Genomic DNA, 20,876 nt, shown 5'->3' on the forward strand with positions numbered 1-20,876 from the left:
CCTGACCTTTTTTTTTTTTTTTAATTCAGCAAGGTTTGGGGGACATTCTTCCATGTATGTGCTCCCAACGCCTATGCCATAGAATCATGTATAGTAGAGCTTTGAATGTTAACAAATACTTTGACAAATCGAAAAACAAGCGCAAGAAGACTCCAGATATGAAATGTAAATGTGAAGGAGTAGGGAATATTCACCTGGAAAGAAACATCCTCACGCCCTCTCCCATCCAGGGCCATCAGTAAAAGCCTAATCAGTTTCAAAGCCACTGGATAACCACCCACATGAAGCAGAACCTTTCCATGTTCCGCGTTTGATGAGAGGACTGAAGCGATTTGAATTACCATTTAAAAGGCCTTACCCAGGTTACTGGGCTGGATCCTGAATCAACGGAGGGGCGCACCTCAAACCAGAGACTCTAAACAGGAGGCAAGAGAAGGGTCTGTAAGGAAGCACAAGGGGGAGAACCTGGCCAATTTATTTTTACATCTGCTGTTTCAGAAGCTGGTCACTGTCATGACTGTATATTAATCCCCTGGCTGAAAATGATTATAAATCACTGCTTTCTTTTCATTTGAATATACGCGTCTCCAAATCCTTCCCAGGAGAGTTTCTGGCCTACAGACTTAAACCACCCCAGTGACTCATGCCAACGGGCTGTTTTGTCAGAGTGCATTTCCATAATTAGAACTTGTGACCGACAAGTCCAACCACGAGGATATATCACAAGGACTTGTCGTGAGTGCTGGTTTCTTAGCAAAAAATGACCTGCTAAAATGTCAGGGCTTTGCGTTTTTTTGCCTTTGGGGTTTTGCCATGCTGTTAGTAATGTGGTCAGCTTCTTCTGATAATAAATAGTCGTAAGGGACTTTCCCAAGTCTTGCTTCATCCTCTCAACCACGCTACGGGGTAGAGGTTCTTACTGTCCCATTTTGTGGATAAAGACACTGAGGCTCAGGGAGGTGAAGTATTTTGTCCGAGAGGGGCCACGAGGTGGTGCCTTGCCTTGAACCCAAGTCCACTGACTGTGGATTCTAGAGTCCCTGCCTGTGGTGCCCCGGCCTGAGCTTCCAGAATACTATGAAGTAGTTTGGTTCAATCCTCATGATCTCTACGGAACCTCTCCCACTCCCAAAGTGTTAGGCCTGCACCTCATTCCCTTAGGGCCCCTGGTGCCTGCGTGTCTGAACAGTGCCACTGGACAGCCCGGAGAGGACAGTGACCCAGAAAGGCACGGAGGAGAGTTTCCAGGCAGGAATGCTCCGTGGTGTCAGATGCCAGGGGTGATCTGGCCGATAACGTGCCACACTTCGTCGTGACTTTGTGCCTTTGGTACGTGCTATTCCCTGTGCCTGGACCATCCTGTCCTGGCCGGTCCCTACTCCTCCAAGATTCAGCCCCAAATACTGCTGCTTTCTCTGCACAGTGGAAATATCATTATGTTTAAAACCTAACACAGCATCATTATTTTAAAAAGCAAACGCAAGGCAACAAGTTTTTTTTTAACTTGTTTTTAATACACACATTTAACATGTATATGTGAATTTTATGCCCAATATGTCAATTTTATACCTAAGGTCATTTATATATTTTTGTATTTGTACCTCCAGTAAATTTTACATATAAAATATGTACATTTGTGTTTTTTTTTAAGATTTTATTTATTTACTTGACAGAGAGAGACACAGCGAGAGAGGGAACACAAGCAGGGGGAGTGGGAGAGGGAGAAGCAGGCTTCCCACGGAGCAGGGAGCCCGATGTGGGGCTCGATCCCAGGACCCTGGAATCATGACCTGAGCCGAAGGCAGACGCTTAACAACTGAGCCACCCAGGAGCCCCGAATATGTACATTTGTATATAAAGCTGTAAAATACCAAAATGGTATCATGCTGTGTATGGATTTTATAACTCTCATTTCCACTCACCCCATAATGGGTATATTTTATATCAATAAGTACTGATTTACATAAGATTTTTTTTAGACTACTTTAAAAGATATAAAACTCACAAATGCTCATCGCCACAAATACTTAAATAGTACTAAAAGATATAAAGAAGAAAGTAAACAGCACAGAAAGCCCTCCTTCTAGAGAGAACCATTGTTAACATTTTGGCAAACCCTGCCTGCGCGCACACATACACTCATGCGGTTTCATAAATAGGCTCAAGCTATATATTGTTTTGTCAACCTTTTTTATTTTTTTAAACATTTTTTTTTTTTAAAGATTTTATTTATTTATTTGAGAGAGAGAATGAGAGACAGAGAGCATGAGAGGGAGGAGGGTCAGAGGGAGAAGCAGACTCCCCGCCGAGCAGGGAGCCCGATGCGGGACTCGATCCTGGGACTCCAGGATCATGACCTGAGCCGAAGGCAGTCGCTTAACCAACTGAGCCACCCAGGCGCCCTTTTTTAAACATTTTTAAAGATTTTTATTTATTTACTTGAGAGAGAGCAAGCAGGAGATGGAGAGAGCATGAGCAGTGGGAAGGGCAGAGGGAGAGGGAGAAGCAGGCTCCCTGTTGAGCCAGGAGCCCGATGCGGGGCTCGATCCCAGGACCCTGGGATCATGACCTGAGCCGAAGGCAGACGCTTAACTGACTGAGCCACCCAGGCGTCCCTTGAAAACCTTTTTAAAAATTCAGCAGGGTCTTGGCGACATCCTTCCATGTTCATAAATATAGCACGAGATTAATCTTTTTCATGACTGCATCGTATTTTCTTGTGCGATTATAATTTTACGTATTTGACTTGAAATGCTAGTGATGACCGTTCATTTTCAGGTTCTTGGGATTTTAAACAACACCGTGATGAACATCCTTGTACTCAAAGTATTCTTCCTGGAATAAGAGGAACAGATGGAAAACTCAGTGTGTAGGACTTCGGAGGTCTCCTGTGACTCCAGTGATTCTGAAAAAGTGCGCACCACAAAAGAGTCTAAAAGTGTGGCCAGTGGGCAGAAGGACCAGGAGTGATTTGTCCTTTTGTCTACTTTTCTGTCCTTTCACGTTTTTCTCAATGTCTTCTTCTGTCTTTCAACAGGTTGACTCGAGTAGGAATGTGTGATTACGTCGCATGCGAGTACGAGTTTTTTACCCACTCAAGTGTCAGCCCTGGCGGCCTTCTCCCCCCGTGTCCTGTGCGCACGCTTGCCACGGGCACTCACCATCACTGACAGAGGGCCGTCGGTCCCTCCATCCTGGCCCTCCATTGGCAGCAGCTGGGCCCCACTGTTGGCCGAAGGGTGATGCTGACTGACTTGGAGAGCAAAGGGAGGCCAGGGCTCGGGGGTCCCCGGGGAGCCCCCTTAGGAGGCACCCGCAGTTACCACGGCCTGGGCCTCTCCGGGGTGTGGGCTCAGTGGGTTGTGCCGGGGAGGGAGAAGGCCTTGCAGGACACACCAGGGCAAGGAGGCCTTTCCTGCCTGAGCACATGGGAGGAGCTCCTTGCACTTTCAGGTGGCAACTGGTGCAATCCCCCCACCCCCACCCCACTCCCCAGTCTCCCTGGCCTGCTCCCCACAGTGACCTGGCCACCAGAGGGAAGCTGGCTGCTTCTGGGCGGCAGCTGTCCCCTCCGCCAGAAAAATCTACAAGGACGCAGAGGATGTCTTCAGTATTTCCAAAGAGGTCACTGATTGAGTGGGCTGTTTTATGTTTGGTTAGTGCTGAGACACTTCCTCTTTCATTTGTGTCTCATTCAGGCTCCCCCCCGCCCCGCCTTTTTGGAGACTGAAAAAGGGGAAGGGGAAAGGAAACCGAAAATTTCAGATGTAGTTGCAATGCTGGAGCCCGTCCCTGGGGGGTGGGGGGCTGCGGGAGGTACCTGGGGCGGGGAGGATGGCTGCACCCTCCAGAGGTCGCAGAGGCCCCTGGACCCGGCCTTTCTCCCTCCCCTCATGCTAACTGTAGCTCCCACTCAAGTAATCCTAAATGCTCCCCGAGATCCTTGGAACCCCGGGTTCTCCTGTTCGGGGAGTGGCATTCCTAAAGTAAAAACTCAAGTCAGCTTTTGTTCACTTCATTGAGAGTTGACTGTATTCATTTGCAAGACAGATAGGGAACATGAGTATGTGTGTATGTGTACACACACACCCAGATTGTGGTAGCTTTGGGAAACTGTCTGAGGCACAGAAAGCAACTTGCCTGACAAGACATCAAAGGACTGCAAAGAGGCCACAGGCAGCAAAAGCCTTAGAGACCGCCTCGCAATTTCTACGTGATTGACGATAAGCATCTATTTACTCCAGTAAGTTGAAGCAGAACTGTAACATTTTATTTGTTCCGGGAAACAGTAACTGAAGTCACGAATCATAAATAATAAAAGATAGACAAATCCTCTTTTCACCTAATGGACTCAAATATATCTTGCTTTTCATTTCTGCTAATGGCCTCGCCAACTTGGCACTCCCAGAGCTGACCCATGGTGGGCAAATGGAGCCTCAGTTTGCAAGCAGGACTTGGTCCAAAAGATCATTTATAAGTTGGTTGTTTGGAATGCAGAATGTGTTTTCCTTAAAATCTGTCTTTGCCAGGGTGACTGGGTTCTCGGGGTCCCCTTGCACAGTACTCTCTCTAGCCCTTAGCCGGTATCAGCTGCTCTGAGTATTCTCTCTCCCATAGCACCTGGGCGCTGGGTCTTTGAGGGCAGGTTGTCTGCTGGGCTGGAGGGATAAAGCAAGTCAACTCTTGCTTTCCGGGGATAGCCCAGGCTCAGCACAATTTAAATGTAGGTGAATTTTCTTTTCCATCTTCTCACCTCCCAGTAAATCCAGGTCCCAGTGCCCGAATCCCCCGGATCACAGGACCCTCCCCAATCTGCCTTATAGGCTCTGGGATGCTCTTCTGCTGAGGAACTCTGTGACCCTCAATTACTTACTTGTTTCCACTTCCTGACCAGTCAGACTTCCATTTCCTCAGAGCAGCTGATATCAGCTAAGGACTAGAGGAAAAGTAAACTGAGCACATACGAATTCATACTACCAGGTAAATGACTGAAACCCTTTTAATGTATTCCCATTAAAAAGGATTGGTTGTGACATTTGAGAATCATTGTGGGCAGTAAGTTATAAAGGATGAAAACAAGGGGGTTAAGGATTTAGAAACTGCACACTCATTAGTGGGATGCTCCCCCGGTTTCCAGAACATTAGCAGTCAGTTAGGAAACAATCCTTTTTTTTTTTTTTTTTTTTTTTGAAAAAATGATCCAGTCACAGGTTCAGATATTAGGGAATCTCCCCTCAGTGAATCAGCTGGTTGTCTGCCAGCTCACCAGAACCCCCAGTGGATAATCTGCTTTCATGTACACAAAACCATCAACCAGCTTTGTGTGCCTCATGATGAAAGCTTAACAGATAGCCAAGGATCATCAGATGTTTGTGGAAAGTTCTAACATGAAAGAAAAAGACCCAAACAGAGGAAACAGCAGAACTAAACTTCAAAAGTAGCATAGTTCATATCCATAGAGAGACAAGAGAAGACATTTTACCCACTAAATGAGAAAAGGTGCAAAATAAATGTTCAGAACAAGAAAGAGCATTTGGCTATTAAAGAATAGAATGTTTGAAAAAAAAATACTCAAAAGACAGAAAACTTCAGAAAATAGTACAAAATGATGGATGGAAAAATATTAAAGAAAAGATAAGAAAATGAGAGGATCCATCTTGAAAGTCCCACATCCAGCAAATATGGAGAGAAAGAAATTTCTCAGAATGGAAGGATAAGAGACTCAAGATTGAAGAGCCTACTGAGTGAGCAACAAAATGAATGGGGGAAAAAAGGGCTCAGACCAGGTCACATCTTTAAAAAACTTATAGGGGCACCTGGCTGATTCCGTCAGAAGAGCATGTGACTCTTGATCTCAGTGTTGTGAATTCAAGCCCCATGTTGGGTGTAGAGATTTAAATAAATATTTTTAGGGGCGCCTGGGTGGCTCAGTCGTTAAGCATCTGCCTTTGGCTCAGGTCATGGTCCCAGGTTCCTGGGATCGAGCCCCGCATCGGGCTCCCTGCTCAGCGGGAAGCCTGCTTCTCCCTCTCCCACTCCCCCTGCTTGTGTTCCCTCTCTCGCTGTCTCTCTATCGAGTGAATAAATAAAAATCTTTGAAAAAAAAATAAATAATTTTTAAAAATGTATATACTTAAGAACCATAGAGTTCTTCAGGACTCTAAAGAGAAAGGGAAGATTCCAAGATCTTCCTAAAAAAACTAAAAATAAAAAAAAAGCAGGTAACATACAAAGGATTAGGAATCAAAATCACTGCAAGTCAGAAAAAATGGAACAAACCCTTCCCAACGCTGAGGCAAGATGATTTTCAACCTAAAATTCCACACCAGTCCAGGGAAACTCTCAGTCAAGTATGAGGGTAGACTAGAAACATTTTTAGATATGCAAGATTTCAAAATATTTATTTCTATGTATCTTTATCCCAAAAGGATCTAGGGCATGTGCTACTACAACCAAAGGAGTAAACCAAGAAGGAGGAAGACACAGAATTTAAGAGAAACGATCCAACACAGAAGAGTACAGTTGCAGTCCCAGGGTGATAGCCACACAGCAGGCCCAGAGAGGATCGGTTCAGACGGGAACCGGGGATGGAGAGCTGCAGAAGGAAGGCTCCCAGAAACAAACAAACAACTGATGTGCTTAGGCTATGTAGAAAAATATTGACAAGTGTGTAACAGAGATGATGAAGCATTTTTTTTAACAATAAAGAATTAGAGGAGGCCTAAGAAACTTGGTAAATGGATCTTTCATAATTTAAAAAAGAAAATCCATCAAATAACATAAAGGAAATGATGATTAACTCCAGGTGAAAATAAAGAGTTCTACAAGAAAGCAAGCACGGGGGCACCTGGGTGGCTTAGCATCCGACTCTTGATTTTGGCTCAGGTCATGATCTCAGGGTGGTGGGATCGAGCCCCGCATCAGGCTCCACGTTCAGCTTGGAGTCGCTTGTCCCTCTCCCTCTGCTCCCCCTCCCCGGCCAAATAAATAAATAAAAGATTTTTATTTATTTTTTATTTTTATTTTTTTAAAGATTTATTTATTCATTCGAGACACAGAGATAGAGAGAGAGAACATGAGCAGGGGGAGAAGCAGAGGGAGAGGGAGAAGCAGGCCCCCTGTGGAGCAGGGAGCCCGATGCAGAGCTCGATCCCAGGACCCTGGGATCATGACCTGAGCCAAAGGCAGATGCTTAACCATCTGAGCCACCCAGGTGCCCCTAAATAAAAGATTTTTAAAAGAAAAGGAAGAAAGCACAGTCATAGTACACTGCTTGCTCTGCAGCAAACAATGAATAATTATCATAATGGAAGCGCTGACTACAGAGTCAATCCAGAGTTGTGATATAACTATATTGGCAGAGAACAGGAGGTGCGCAGAGTGAGGATGCGTAAGAGAGGTCAGCCCCCATCTATCATGGCAACAAATCAATAGATTGAAACCAATGGATCAAGAAATCTCATTATATGCATCCTGTTCAGAAATACAGACAAAAATACCAGGGAAAACATCAGAGAGCCTCTTGGAAGTTGGCCTATGGGGTGGGGCTGTTACTTTTCATTACAACCCTTTCAGTATGATTTGGCTTTTAAAAATGTACTTGGAATATTTTCATATATTTAGTAATTTTTAAAGAAAATCAGAGAACTAGGAAAATGAACAATACATAGGTTGCTAATCTAAATGGATCTCTAGTGGAATCTTGGTGAGTAAAATTCAGAGATTGTAGGGAAATGGTTGGGGGGCAGGGTGAAGAGGTACAATTATCACATGAGTTCATACTGGTGTGTTTTAATTGTACTGTGGTTATTTATGAAAGTGTACTTGGTTTTGGAAAATATATGCTAAAGTATTTAGGAGGAAAGAGACATCATGCCTGCAACTTACTCTCAAATGGTTCAGAGAAAAAGTTTATATAAATATACATTACATATTATATATATGATACATATTCTTTTTATTCTAAAAATAAAGCTTAACGAACATGGGGTACTAAATTTTTTAAACAATAAGTATTAAAGACTGTACAGCAATATCATATCCTTCTAAAACTTGGGGGCAACCACAAAGTCTTTTTTTTTTTTAACCCAGAAAGTGAATTTAAATAGTTTAAATGAAAAAAACAAAAAATTCTTGTTAATGAATACATGAGTTGAATGAAAAGCCAATGAATAACTTTTATGTTCCAGATACCTTGAATCAAAGTCTTTACCTTTAAGTATCTCACAGTTTAGAAAGGGAGACACTGAAGAACTAAGTTATGATTATTTCAATAAGGACAATCATAGCAATATGCACAAGGCAATGAACATTGCAGAAGGAGGGAGTTTTGGGTTGCAGAAGGTGGCGTTAGGGAGAGCTCTACGGGAGAGGTGAACACTGAGCTCAACGAAGCTTCTCAGGATGTCAGAAGGCCAGTGGATCAAAAGGTAAAATGTCCGATGTAACTCATTTGATCCCTAAAACTACAGAAGGTCTGTGTTATTTTTATCTCTGTTGTACAAACCAGGGAAGAGATGCATAAGGTTAAAAAATAGATGCTGGCCACATGCTAATGAACAACGGTTCCAGCGTTCAAACCCAGACCATCATCTTAGCCCCTGTGCTACACTGACTGCCTTTTGGGATCTCTGGAGATAGGAATTCAGTCAAAAGGCACAACATCCAAGAAAGCCAAGCAGGATCTCAGGCACAGTGGGAGTGATGCATTGATGTTCTCAGTTTAAACTTTGAGACCAGGCATGATATGAATGCATTTTACTGAAGAATGGGTTCAAGTACGGGTGGAAATGGGCACTGTGGTCAAAGAATGAATTTGGACATCTCAAGATCCAGGGGGCGTAAACAAACGTGAGACCGAGGTGATCACTGCAGTTGGAAAAGATGAAACAGGGGCGCCTGGGTGGCTCAGTCGTTAAGCGTCTGCCTTCGGCTCAGGTCATGATCCCAGGGTCCTGGGATCGAGCCCCGCATCGGGCTCCCTGCTCAGCAGGAAGCCTGCTTCTCCCTCTCCCACTCCCCCTGCTTGTGTTCTCTCTCTCACTGTGTCTCTCTCTGTCAAATAAATAAATAAAAATCTTTAAAAAAAAAAAAAGAAAAGATGAAACATTTATTAAGTTACGGTCCTCTAAGGAGAGACAACAAGGGGTTAAGGGTGGAGAAGGTAACCATCAGACAGGGCTGAAGTCCTCAAGAAAACCTGTGCATCCTTCCTGGAGAGTGAGAAGGACAATTAGGACAAAGAAAAAAGCAGAGTGTGGTAACATGTCCTGAACTTCAAAAGAATAGAGGTTGCTTTGTCCTAGTAGGACAATGGCTTGGAAATGAAAACTGGGGCTCAGGAGTATTTTTGATTGAAGGTTGGGAGGGAAGAAGTGATGTTCAGGGAAGAAAGTTGAGTGTCCCTTAAGGTGAGGTCTTGGGAAGAGAACTTGTGGGAAAAGGTGGAGGTGTGAAGAAACAGGCTTATAATGGACTAGGGTTTTTCCGGGGTTCTTTTGTAGGAAGCTGCTGAGTCAAATGGAGTGGAGAGCATGTGGTGAACCTGGGTAAGCCTGAACTGAGCTGGAAAGGAAGGAGGGTATGAGGGGTGGGTGGGCTTGTTTGGCGGCCTGCTGGAGGCCCATACCCTTGAAGGGAGAGGGGATGGCGATTAATTAGGTTGGGATTTGTCCTTGGCAGTACGAGGGGGCTTTAGCCAGCCTGACCACATACTATGTCCTAACGTCTGCTGGGCACCGGGATGCATGAAGGGGCTACAGAGGCGTGGGCCAGGGGATCCTCTGCTTTCATATACAACCTCCCAGTGCTGAAGGGGCTTTAGGGGTCAGAGCCGGCTCCTTTCATCTTCCCCAGAAGAACCACGAGGCCCAGACAGGTTAACTCAGCCAAGGCCCCACAGCTGGCTCAGTGCTAACGCTCGCCCGCCCCTTTCCTACTTCCCTCGGGCACACGCACTCGGCCTTTCCAGCACCAGCGTGGCTCCGAGGGACGCATCCCTGGGTGGAGACAAACACTGCGGGCGGCGCCAGGCCCGGCCCCCGCCTCCGCGCCGCCCCCTCCTCCGCGCGCTCCACCTGCGCTCGGCGGTTGCGGCCGCATCCAGGCCGCTGCAGGCGCTGCCGCCGCAGAAGGGAAAGTCCAGCGGGGCGCGCGCCCAGGCCCTACGTCAACCTGCGGCCACGGCTGACTTATTTTGGACCCGGCTGGTTACATTAGTCACGCCGAGGGCGCTCCTCAAACCCGCGGCGCCCTGAGCACCTTCGCAAACAGGCAAACCCGCGAGGCCGCGAGACACGGCCTCCGGCGGGGGCACCCCGCCCCAGCTGCCCCGGGACCCAGCGCGGCCCCGGAGGGACCAGTGGCTGCGCCCCCGCGGAGACCAGGGGTAAGAAGGGGACCGTGGGGACTGACTTCGACGCCTCGCGACCTCGCCATCCTCCCCAGCTTGCGGAGACCATGACCGTGACTGCCGCCCCAACTGGAGCTCCAAGCCCGCCAGGCAGCCGCGAGCTACGGGGCGGGGCGTGCGACTCGGGGGCGTGGTAGGGCGGGGCATGCGGCTCGGGGGCGGGGCGCGCGGCTCGGGGGCGGGGCACGGGCGGGGCGCGACGGAGCGGCGGAGCGGTGCGTGGCGCGATGGGGCGTGGCGTTGCGCCGGCGGGGGGCGGGGGGCCGCGTACGGAGTAGGGCGAGACGTGCGGGCGCGCGGAGGCCGCCGCTGGAGGCGGGCGGTGTCCAGGCCTGGCGGGGTGAGGGCAGTGCGGTGGAGCCGTCAGATCCGGGCCGTGGCCTCCCGGGTTGGGGGATCGGTGGTGGAGGATGGGGACGGTCGCCGTCGGTGGGGAGGGGTGAGGATGTGGGCGGGGCCGCTGCGGCGGAAGCCGGGGAGGACAGCGGGGGCGGGGGCGTCTCCAGGGAGCGAGGCGCTTTGAGGAGGCTTCCTCCGGGCGGAAAGACGAAGCGAGACTCCCCGGGGGATTCCCCCACTCCGCCCCAGCCAGGGACCGGGTCGCGGTTGCACGGGCCCCAGCCCAAGGTGCGGGTTTCTGTAGCAACCAGCGGGGGTGGCCAGCTTGTCCAGGTTTGCCCAGGATGTGCTGGTTTGGGCACTGCGGGCCTGCAACCCACAGAAGTGATCCTCTTCTGCCTCCCGCGGTGCCACCCAGAGTGGACCTGGGAGGCTGGCGGAAGGCCGACCTTTCACACTGCCTTTTTAATATTAGGGAAGGCGCCCCGCACAGCACTTGCCCGACCAGGCCCAGGCATGCAGGTCCTTGTAAGGCAAAAACTTCGGTGGGAGCCTACCTCCCTAAAGGTAGGTAGGATACAGGAGGGCACATTTTGCTTGATATTTTGTCCTGTAGGAGAAGTGAACTGTCAGCCCAGTTGGGGAGCAGTGAGGACGATCTTATGCACATATCAGAGCTTTAACAATAGTGACCTCCGTTTGGGAATTTCGTCCTCGCTCTGGAACCCCAGGATTCTGATGTCCAGCCAGAACAGACGTTAGCTTCAATTTTCCCATCAATTGTCAATCATTAAACTGGAAAAAAATCTAGAGAATTAGGAAAGATGATAGGTTCCGGAGAGTGAAGTCCATTTTTTTTTTTTTTTTTTTTTTGCCTTTTCTAACTCCAAAAGCCTCGTGGTGGAACAGCTGTTTGACGCATTTAGAAGAAAGAATGACACCCCTACAGAGGAACATGATGTGAATGGAAGAGACCTGTCATTGTGAGTCTGGCTTTTGATTAGTCACCTGATGTCCCTCCCCAGGGTGACAAGACTTTGAGGCAATAAACTTCAGTGTATGAGGTCTGTTACCAGTCTGCAGTTAAATTACAGAAATGGCAGGACTTACCTCAGTTCTCTTTTTGTGTGGTCTGGAACATCTTTGAGTCACCTTTGGAAAAGATGAGTATTTTTCATGTGGCCCTAATGAGTCAGTTCATAATATTGTTGCCCCAAGGACAGAAGGAAACAGGAAATCAGGTCATTCTCTTAATGGTTTTTTAAAACGGGAGCAGGTTCCATAAGAGAAGGAGGAATGAACTTCATGATTTTTCTTTTCACCTTTTTCAGATACCCTCCCCAAGAAATTGATTGGAAATGGGGAAGAAAAACAGTTATTTGGTACGAATAATAGTAACAACAACAACAACAAAGCAATCAGTTTTTCCATTCTAGGGAGAAATTAGAGATGTATGTGGAAGATAGGCAGATTAAAGTCACCGGAGTGGATATGCATTGTGTATTTGATGACTTGTGTTTTCCTGGTAGATGCAAACAGTACAGCACTCTGAACAGACTCTCAAAACAGCTCTCATCTCAAAGAACCCAACGCTCGTGTCACAGTATGAGCAGTTAGATGCGGGCGAACGGCGTTTGCTGAACAAAGCCTTCAAGCCAGACAATGATCTGTTTGGACCCATTACCTTGCATTCGGAATCAGACTGGATCACCTCCCATCCCGAGCCTCCCCAGGACTTCGAACAGTTTTTCAGCGATCCTTCTAGAAAGGCACCGTCTCCAGAGAAACGCAGTATTTATATACAGTGCATTGGTATACATTGGTAACATGCTGGATTTGGGTTGGTTTGCAACGAGGCTATTGCCAGGGATAGCCCACTTGTTCTCATTCAAGTGGGCAGTTTTATGATCATTTTTTGACATTCATTACAGTGGAGGAAGTTTTGTACCCAAATCGCCTTAAAAGGGGACATTTTGTTTCTTTGTAGTTCATGTTCACATCAATGAGTGGTAAAGGTTTATTGAAAATCTGGAGTTAGTTTGCTTCTAATATCAAATTTCTAATTATAGAATGAGATAGACTGAATGTTTAATCATCTTAAAGTCTGTCTTACATTTTTTCCATCTTCTAGGATCTCTAGGAAACACCAGAGTTATCAGTGAAGAATATATTAAGTGGCTCAAAGGCTACTGTGAAGCATTTTTCTATGGCTTGACAGTGAAACTCCTAGAACCGGTTCCTGTCTCTGTAACGAGGTGTTCCTTTAGAATCAATGATAACACACAAAACCTACAAATTCATGCAGGTGAATTAAACAACTTTACAATTTAAATTGAGTAAAGGAGATATTAGATAGATACATGTATGGAGATATATATATATATATATATCTCACACATACTTTTTTTTTTTTTTTTTCCAAATAGGGCACATCCTGAGGTTCTTAAAAAGGAAGAAACCTAGAGATGCCTTCTGTATTGTGGGAATAACAATGATTGATCTTTACCCACGAGACTCCTGGAATTTTGTCTTTGGACAGGCCTCTTTGACAGATGGTATTCCTTTTTGACATTGTTAGTAGAAATTTCCTCAACTTGAGAATATTTGAAACTGTTGATAAAGGGAAGAAATCCCAGCCAATTATCATTTTGATACTTAGGACCATAATATTTCTGGTGCATCGTGCTGTGCTCGGGAAGTAGTATGCTGTGGATGGATTCTGATGATCCATCTGACGAGCCCTTCACTACCTACATGATTTTGAGGCCAATGATACCTATTTCAGAGAGTCCTTTTAAGATAGTTTACCTAACAGTGCTGATACATAAAAAGTGTGTCTATATGCCGACATCATATAGACATTCAGCACAACAGATGGTAAATGTCAGTAATTCAGGGGCAAGGTGAATTAAAGACCTTAGGGATGTTTGTACTATCATTAAGGTAAGTGAAAATCTTGCTAATTGTTTTTCAGTTCTTCTCCTAGTTCTCTTACCTAGATAGAGTAACCATAGGCTGACTTCCAAGTGTGTAAGCTTCTTATCCTGTGTCTCGTGACATTTTATTTTACTTTTATAAAAAGTCACCTTCAGTTTTCGATTTGAGATATAGTAAAACTTGACTCATTAGGAATTCTGCATGGTAATAGGGTAGGAAAGGATCTGGAAGCAAATCCTATTTTTGCCTTTTTTTTTTTTTCTTTTTGCCTTCTCTCCACTTTTCCCCCCACCCCTCCATTTTTGCTGTAATTTCTCTACCCTCGTCCCCTAGGATCTGACAGGTTTGGAAGGGAAAGTCCAAAGCACTAAGGGGAATGGTCGTCCCTTAGCACTCTGGGGATAGGGAGTAGGTATCCAGGACCTTGCTTTCGGAGTACTGGTTCATGGACTGTCCAGGTGTTACGTTAGCATCAGGGTTTGTTGGGGGTGGGCCCTGTCTTTAACAAATGTTTCTTTCTATTAGACATTTCTCTTTCTGAGACATTCATTAGAGGTGGGAGCCCAGGGCACCATAGAGCCTCTTCTTCCCTCTACTCCTTCTTTGGTGACTTCTCCATTTACATTCCTAGAGCACCCCCATCCCCCATCAGCACACTCTATTGGACACTCTGGCCATGGCTATCTTTCTGATTTTTGTAAGAGCTATCTTTCTGGGGCGCCTGGGTGGCTCAGTCGTTAAGCGTCTGCCTTCGGCTCAGGTCATGATCCCAGGGTCCTGGGATCGAGCCCCGCATCGGGCTCCCTGCTCGGCGGGAAGCCTGGTTCTCCCTCTCCCCCTCCCACTGCTTGTGTTCCCTCTCTCGCTGTGTCTCTCTCTGTCAAATAAATCTTTAAAAAAAAAAAAAAAGAGCTATCTTTCTATCAGAAATAAGCTTTTTTAAAATAAGATTTTATTTATTTATTAGAGAGGGAGAGCACAAGCTGGGGGGGAGTGGCAGAGGGAGAAGGAGAAGCAGACATCCCCGCTGAGCAGGGAGCCCCACATGGGGACTGGGAGGGCTCAGGGCTCGATCCTAGGACCCTGAGATCATGACCTGAGCCCAAGGCAGACGCTTAACCGACTGAGCCACCCAGGCGCCCCTATCAGAAATAAACTTTTATGAGCTAAATTTTTATCTCCCCTTTTATAATTAATCTGACAGCGATGGAAACATTAAAAAAAATGTTAAAACAATGTATCTAGACATTGCTAGCTAATTTATCTTATGCACCTTTGAGGCGGTCAGGAGGCATTCTCCTAAAATGTTTCTACTTTAAGCCCCCCCTTTTTAGTAAGTTTCTTAAATATTACATGGTCTAAAGAAGGTGTAAACTAGCAGCATTGATCTGCCATGCAGTGAGATAGGATCTTACTATAAGTGACTGTACTTTCCCAAGTTTATAAAGATGGGGATTTTAAAATGGAGAAATATATAATTACTAAAAATAATCTCCCATCCGTAGGGTTATTAGAAGGAAAAAATGTTCTTGCTAACGGTATTGTAGTGAAATCATGCCCACACTTGGTTGGCCAGAGGATAGAGGAGTCAGCTGTGACATGAGATTTTGTTTTTCCTTAACTTTCAGAATGCGCTCTCTTTCTCTAAATATCAAATATAAGGTGACACTTTGAAGGGTGGGGTGAGGAGCATTCTCTTTGGATCAAGTTGGATCGGACAGACTTACTATGAACTCATTTCTTTAACAAAAAAAAAAATGCCTTATTACTTTCAGATAACAGCGGAAATAGGCATAAATAAAAATGACAACGTAAACAAGTCACATTATAAAGCCATGCCCTTCAGAATGTATTGTGCAGCAAACCCTGTTCTCGTGTGTGCAGGGATGGTTGAGAGAAGCTTCAGTGTAACAGGAAGTCAGTTACAAGGGTGTTTATTCTGGTCACCCGAAGGCAGCCACATAGAGTCGTGCTCTGAGTGAGAAGGGGGAGGAGGGTGGGGGTTCTGTGGGAAGGCATGGTGTCCAACATGGTCTCCACGCATCAGGGCAGTGAAGGAACCCTCCCTGAGCTGTAGGACCTAGAGATCTGTTTATTGTGTTCTTAAAGAGTAAAGTCATGGATGCGTGGTACGTGTGTCACCATTTTTCCTCACTCCTCTTGGAGTCCTTGATTTGGGTTACTCTTTGAGAAAAAAGACTAATTTTGTGTGTGGGGGGGAATTCTAGAACTTTCTGTTTCTCAAGAATTTGATCTCAAGACCCTTGAGTCTTACAGGGCGGGGCAGTGTGGATAGCAGAAGATTTTGGTGGGGAAATCTGGAGCAAAGGCCCTCCTTTGTCTTGGCAAACCTTAAGCATATTAGACCGTGAACGCAGTAGCACAGATTTGCACCCAATGACTAGACGCGCGAACAGCCTCTCTTTTTTGGTTTTTCATTCAGGAACCTTACTCCCATTCTGATGTTGCTTGTCCTCCTTTTCTAGGTGTGGGGATATTCAGCTTTGCCAGGTATGGTAGTGATTTTTACAGCTCACGCTATGAAGGCAAAGTGAACAGGCTGCAGAAAGTATCTTCAAGCGACTATTCCGTTTTTGATAACTATTATATTCCTGAAGTGACCAGTGTTTTGCTGCTTCGTTCCTGTAAGGTGAGTCATTTAAAAAAAAAGAAAGAAACAAATCCAACAGGAATGTTTTTTAAAGAGCTCTTAATTCCCTGAATTGTATATCAACAGTCCTTAAGGTCTTATTATAAATGAGCTTGTATCGCTTGTGTACTTTTGGTGGATATTGTTTGACTGAAGTTATCAACAGAAACAGGATTAGAATGGATACCTTAATACTGAAATTCACAGCATCCGTGCTGGCTTTTGTCCGATTAGTAGTGACACGCAGCCTTGGCTGTACCCACATCCTCGCCACTAGTTTAATTCCAGAATTCTGTTATGAGTAAGCTAACTGACTCGTTGAAGCTGTCGTGGTCATCACGTAAAGCGGCTCTCAGAGGCCTCTGCTCTCAGGCGTCTGGCGGACGGCTTCCTCTTGGCCCAAAGCTGCCTTCTACTGCGGTTAGTTCTGCTCACAGCTCCTGATTCCTCCCCAACCCCTGCTCTTCGGAAAGCCCATCTCCTGATTTCCAGTCCGTTATCGTCGTGTCCCCCCCGCTCAGTCTCTGTAGCCAGAGACAGAGGCTTTACCTGCAGCTGGGAAGTTTTGTTTTCCTAAGGTATCTACCCTCCTTAGGGTTTGAGAGCTACAGTGTTTTCAGAGTGTGTCCCCCGCATCAGCATCACCTGGCGTGCCCGGTAACATGCAGACTGAGCCCCTGTCCTCCCAAACCTGCTGACTCGGCATCTGTGGGGGAAGGGCCGGAATCTGAAGCCTAACAGGCGTCCCAGCCCCTGGTCTACAGCAACAACTGTCCACCGGGGCTGATTTGGCCCCCCAGGGACTTCTGGCAATGTCGAGAGACACTTCCGGTTGTTGCAGTTGGGCGGGGGGTGTTCCTGGTACTAGTGGGTAGAGGCTGGGGATGGTGCTAAGCATCCTACAGTGCGCAGGACAGCTGTGTCCTCCCCCCACCGCCACCGTGCTGACGCAGAGTGGTCCCACCCAACATGTCACATGTATCCAGGCTGAGAAACCCTGCTCCGGGGGAAGTAATTAAGTATAGAAAGGAAGGCGGTAAGACAGTTAGGGAAACCGAGGATTAAGTCTTTGGGCAGGTTGAAGTTTTTGGTGAGGACGGGAAGGGAGTTGATTCCTCTAAATTTGTTTCTTGGAAAAGCAAGAAAAAGAAGGCAGGTCTGACTCTTTGATGATGGTGGCGCTATAAAGCCTTGCTGCGAATGTCTTGCAGACTTTAACCCATGAGATCGGACACATATTCGGACTTCGACACTGCCAGTGGCTTGCATGCCTCATGCAAGGCTCCAACCACTTGGAAGAGGCTGACCGGCGCCCCCTCAACCTTTGCCCTATCTGTTTACGCAAGCTGCGGTGCGCTGTGGGCTTCAACATAAGAGAGAGATACCAAGTAAACGAGGGGAAGCAAAAGAAGGGGGGAAGTGGTTATATAAGTAGCAAACTACCATTTTCTATTAGGCCCTTCTCAGGAGCTGTAATTTATCAGAGGAAATTAGTGCGGAGATAAGCAGGAAGCTGTGGTTTAAAAAAAAAAAAAGAAAAACACGCAAAGAAATCTCCTCTTAAAAACTGCCTTGCCTCTGGGTGCCTTACACTTGCAGTTCAGTGAGAGACGGTGGAGGAGGTATCTACCTATAGTCCCCCTTCACTCGACTTGGGAGAACAGGCTGAATGTTGATGTGTGTGGCAGAGTTCATTATTTTTTAAAACCACAAGTATATGTGGAGATGCTTTATCTTGCCAAATATGGGACAGGGGTACGCTGTTCACTCAGAGGAAAGGATGAGTTTCTTTAAGGAGGAAGAGGGAAAGTACGTAATCTTGGTGCGTGTGTGCATGTCCACGCATGCCCACAAACATGTCCGTAGTCCTCACCTACCTCCTCGTGGGTGTGACTGCTCACGCAGGGATCTTTACATACGTGTGTCTGTCTACACCTATGTGCACACTTACATGGCGACCCATTTACACACCAGCTCGAAAGCACTTGCCCAGTGCCCTGTGGAACCTTCGGCATGTTGAGAAAAGCATAATCCTCCCATCCAGGAAAACCTGTGAGGATTCGTGCGTTTCTCTTTCATCTTCCCTCCTGTACACACTTCTGACCATCATTTGTAATCGTAGGTTGTATATTTTTGGTAACTGCTCCTTCACCCAGTATGTGTTGTTCCATATTCACAAACATCTTTGTCAGACGGAACATCTTCCCGGGGTAATAGAAGTCACTGATTGAGATAACGTGATTTAGACGCCAACGTGTTTCTCCTGCCTCAAACTGTTTTGCCCTGATTTGTTAACATGTGAATCTGGATTTTGTTTTTCAAGGCGCTGGTGAAGTGGATTGAGGATGAGTCTGCTGACACCCCTGGAGTCGGCACAGAACACAGTCGGGAAGATAATGTGAATTTACCAAAACCCGTGGAAGCCTTTAAGGAATGGAAAGAGTGGATAATAAAATGCCTTGCTGTTGTCCAAAAATGAGGACCTTCACGTAGGAGTAATTACAATAAACACCTTGCGCATTATGCTTTCACTCGGATGCAGTACTTCATTAGAACAGACTGTTTACTGATTCTGCCCTGTGTCAAGTAACAGAATGGAACCTTCTTTAAAGCACCTGAACTTTGAAATGAGGCTTATCTGGAATGCTAAAAACTATAAACCCTCTCTCTTCTGTCTTAGTAGCCTGGTCCGTGGTAGCGAGCACATCATTTCCATTCTTGAAATATGTTTATGTCTCACAAGAGAGCTAGGACTAGCAGATGAGTAAATACAAAAATCACTGTATGTGCCCCAAGAAAGGATTTCCAAGGAACATAATTTCCAGGGGGTGATTTTTGGTTCATTTCTTAGAAGAGGTGGTCCGCCTCCTCTAGATCCCTCATCTGTGGACTCTCCTTCCCAGGGGGGCTGCCTGGTCTCCCTTGTATTTGCTGGTTGTCCCCTTGAACCTGAAAGAAGCAATAGTTCACATGGGGTTTCGGCAGCTTATAAAATGTGACCTCCTCTCAAGAATATTTACAAGTGAGACTCACGGGACTTGTACAACAGACATAGTATTTGTGAAGGGTCTTGCCCATAATTTGGTACAATGGGCCTTATGTTTGTAAGTGTGGCACTTTTCCTGTAGGCTTGGAGCAGGTGTTAGGTTTATTCCTACAATAGTATCATTCTCACTTTGCATTGTCAAGTGTTTACTTGAGGGGGAGAGTGTGACGGGGCGTCCCGTTGGTGGGTCAGGAATGCCCGTGTTGGCCTGTCAGGCTGTGAACATCAGCTGGGTTTCCTCCGTGGGGAACAGGTTGAAAACCGCAGACTTTTTGAGATCAGTGTATCTCAGAAATCTAGGAATTAGGTCAGATCATTTGACTGAATGCTGGTGAGCAGATTGCGTTTTCCCACATTCCCATCTTCACCTGGAGGGTAAAACTTAACAGGTATTTTTAAATTTTGAAGTTTGGAACCTAAATTCCCTGTTATTTATGCAGTGATTTATTTTTTTTTGCAGTGTGATTTAAAGCACATATTCTAACTGAATCCATGCTTTCCCTTACTACATTGACTTTCTTACTTGATGAGACCTCTTAAGGTCATTTAGAAAAATGGTGATTTGTGTTCACACTCATCGGAGGGCTAACACTTGGTCGTTCTAATATGAGAAGAGAACCGAAGGGAGCATGGACTTGTACGGATTCTGTTATGTTTTATTTCCTTGTACTATCATTGCCCAGTGTGTTCAGGCTTCTTCTGTTTTCCCACAAGGTAAGCGCAAGTTTAGCCCTATAGGACAGCAGGAGTTACAGACCTACACACAGATTTGGCTAGGTGTGTAAATCAGGGGTGCGGTTATCTGGACAAGACATAAAGTCCATTTGTACCTACTCTGCACAGAGAGACGAGGAGAAAAGTCTTCTATTTAAAAAATCAAATCAGTCCTGTTAAAAGTTGGACGAAAGTTTTACGTGATAGGCATTTATTCAGCAATCATCAATTGTGTATAATGCATCGTATTTACTTTTGGACAATTTCTTAGGGTTAAATTTAAGAATATAATCTGTTTACTGCAACGAAATTTTATGTACTATAGGTAAATCTTGTCTTGAGAAATGATTTTCAGTAACAAATCCACACAGAGCTTGCTTTGCAAATGCTTAAGGTAAGAGTGAAGAGAATTAGTAGTTTTCCACGGTCTAGAAATAAGCGAATCTGAAAAGCTGTTGGCGCTGGCGCCTGCGGAATTAGTCGTCTGTCTCCGGTCCGGGGGAGGACGAAGCGTCAACGTTTTCGTCCGCCAAGCCCTGTAACGGCGACGGCCGGACAGAAGACCGTGGCCTTGCCGGGCTCGCCCTCTGAAGCCCAGAGGCCCCCCGCCCTCCCCGCCCCCCGGCTCGAGCGCGTGTCCGTTCCGCAACCCGCGCGGCCGAGGGTCGGGGCGCCGAGCGCGGGTGGCGGCGGGCGGCGGCGGGCGGGCGGTGGCGGCGGGCGGGCGGCGCCGTCCCCCCTCCCCCAGCGGCGGCGCTGCCCCCCCCCGCGCCCCCCAC

The 20,876-nt window shown here is 46.4% G+C and overlaps 1 protein-coding gene across 8 annotated transcripts; it reads left to right on the top strand.

Annotated features, from left to right (window-relative positions):
* The first annotated feature begins 10,064 nt into the window (after nucleotides 1-10,064).
* AMZ2 (archaelysin family metallopeptidase 2) lies at nucleotides 10,065-18,868 on the top strand. 8 transcript variants are annotated; one of them, XM_032429717.1, is made up of 10 exons: nucleotides 10,065-10,387; nucleotides 11,226-11,317; nucleotides 11,644-11,733; nucleotides 12,082-12,132; nucleotides 12,280-12,562; nucleotides 12,882-13,055; nucleotides 13,177-13,305; nucleotides 16,174-16,337; nucleotides 17,549-17,725; nucleotides 18,661-18,868. In XM_032429717.1, the coding sequence occupies exons 4-10, from the start codon at nucleotides 12,109-12,111 to the stop codon at nucleotides 18,814-18,816; spliced, it is 1,107 nt and encodes a 368-aa protein (XP_032285608.1). In that variant the 5' UTR covers nucleotides 10,065-10,387; nucleotides 11,226-11,317; nucleotides 11,644-11,733; nucleotides 12,082-12,108; the 3' UTR covers nucleotides 18,817-18,868. The 8 variants fall into 8 exon arrangements, with proteins under 8 accessions (XP_032285608.1, XP_032285610.1, XP_032285614.1 ...); XM_032429715.1 differs by lacking the exon at nucleotides 10,065-10,387 and adding an exon at nucleotides 10,665-10,751; XM_032429720.1 differs by lacking the exon at nucleotides 10,065-10,387 and adding an exon at nucleotides 10,665-10,751 and having other exon boundaries at nucleotides 12,280-12,541.
* The last annotated feature ends 2,008 nt before the right edge of the window (nucleotides 18,869-20,876 follow it).

Source organism: Phoca vitulina, unplaced genomic scaffold, assembly GCF_004348235.1.
Source record: "Phoca vitulina isolate PV1807 unplaced genomic scaffold, GSC_HSeal_1.0 scaffold41, whole genome shotgun sequence".
Taxonomy (NCBI): domain Eukaryota; kingdom Metazoa; phylum Chordata; class Mammalia; order Carnivora; family Phocidae; genus Phoca; species Phoca vitulina.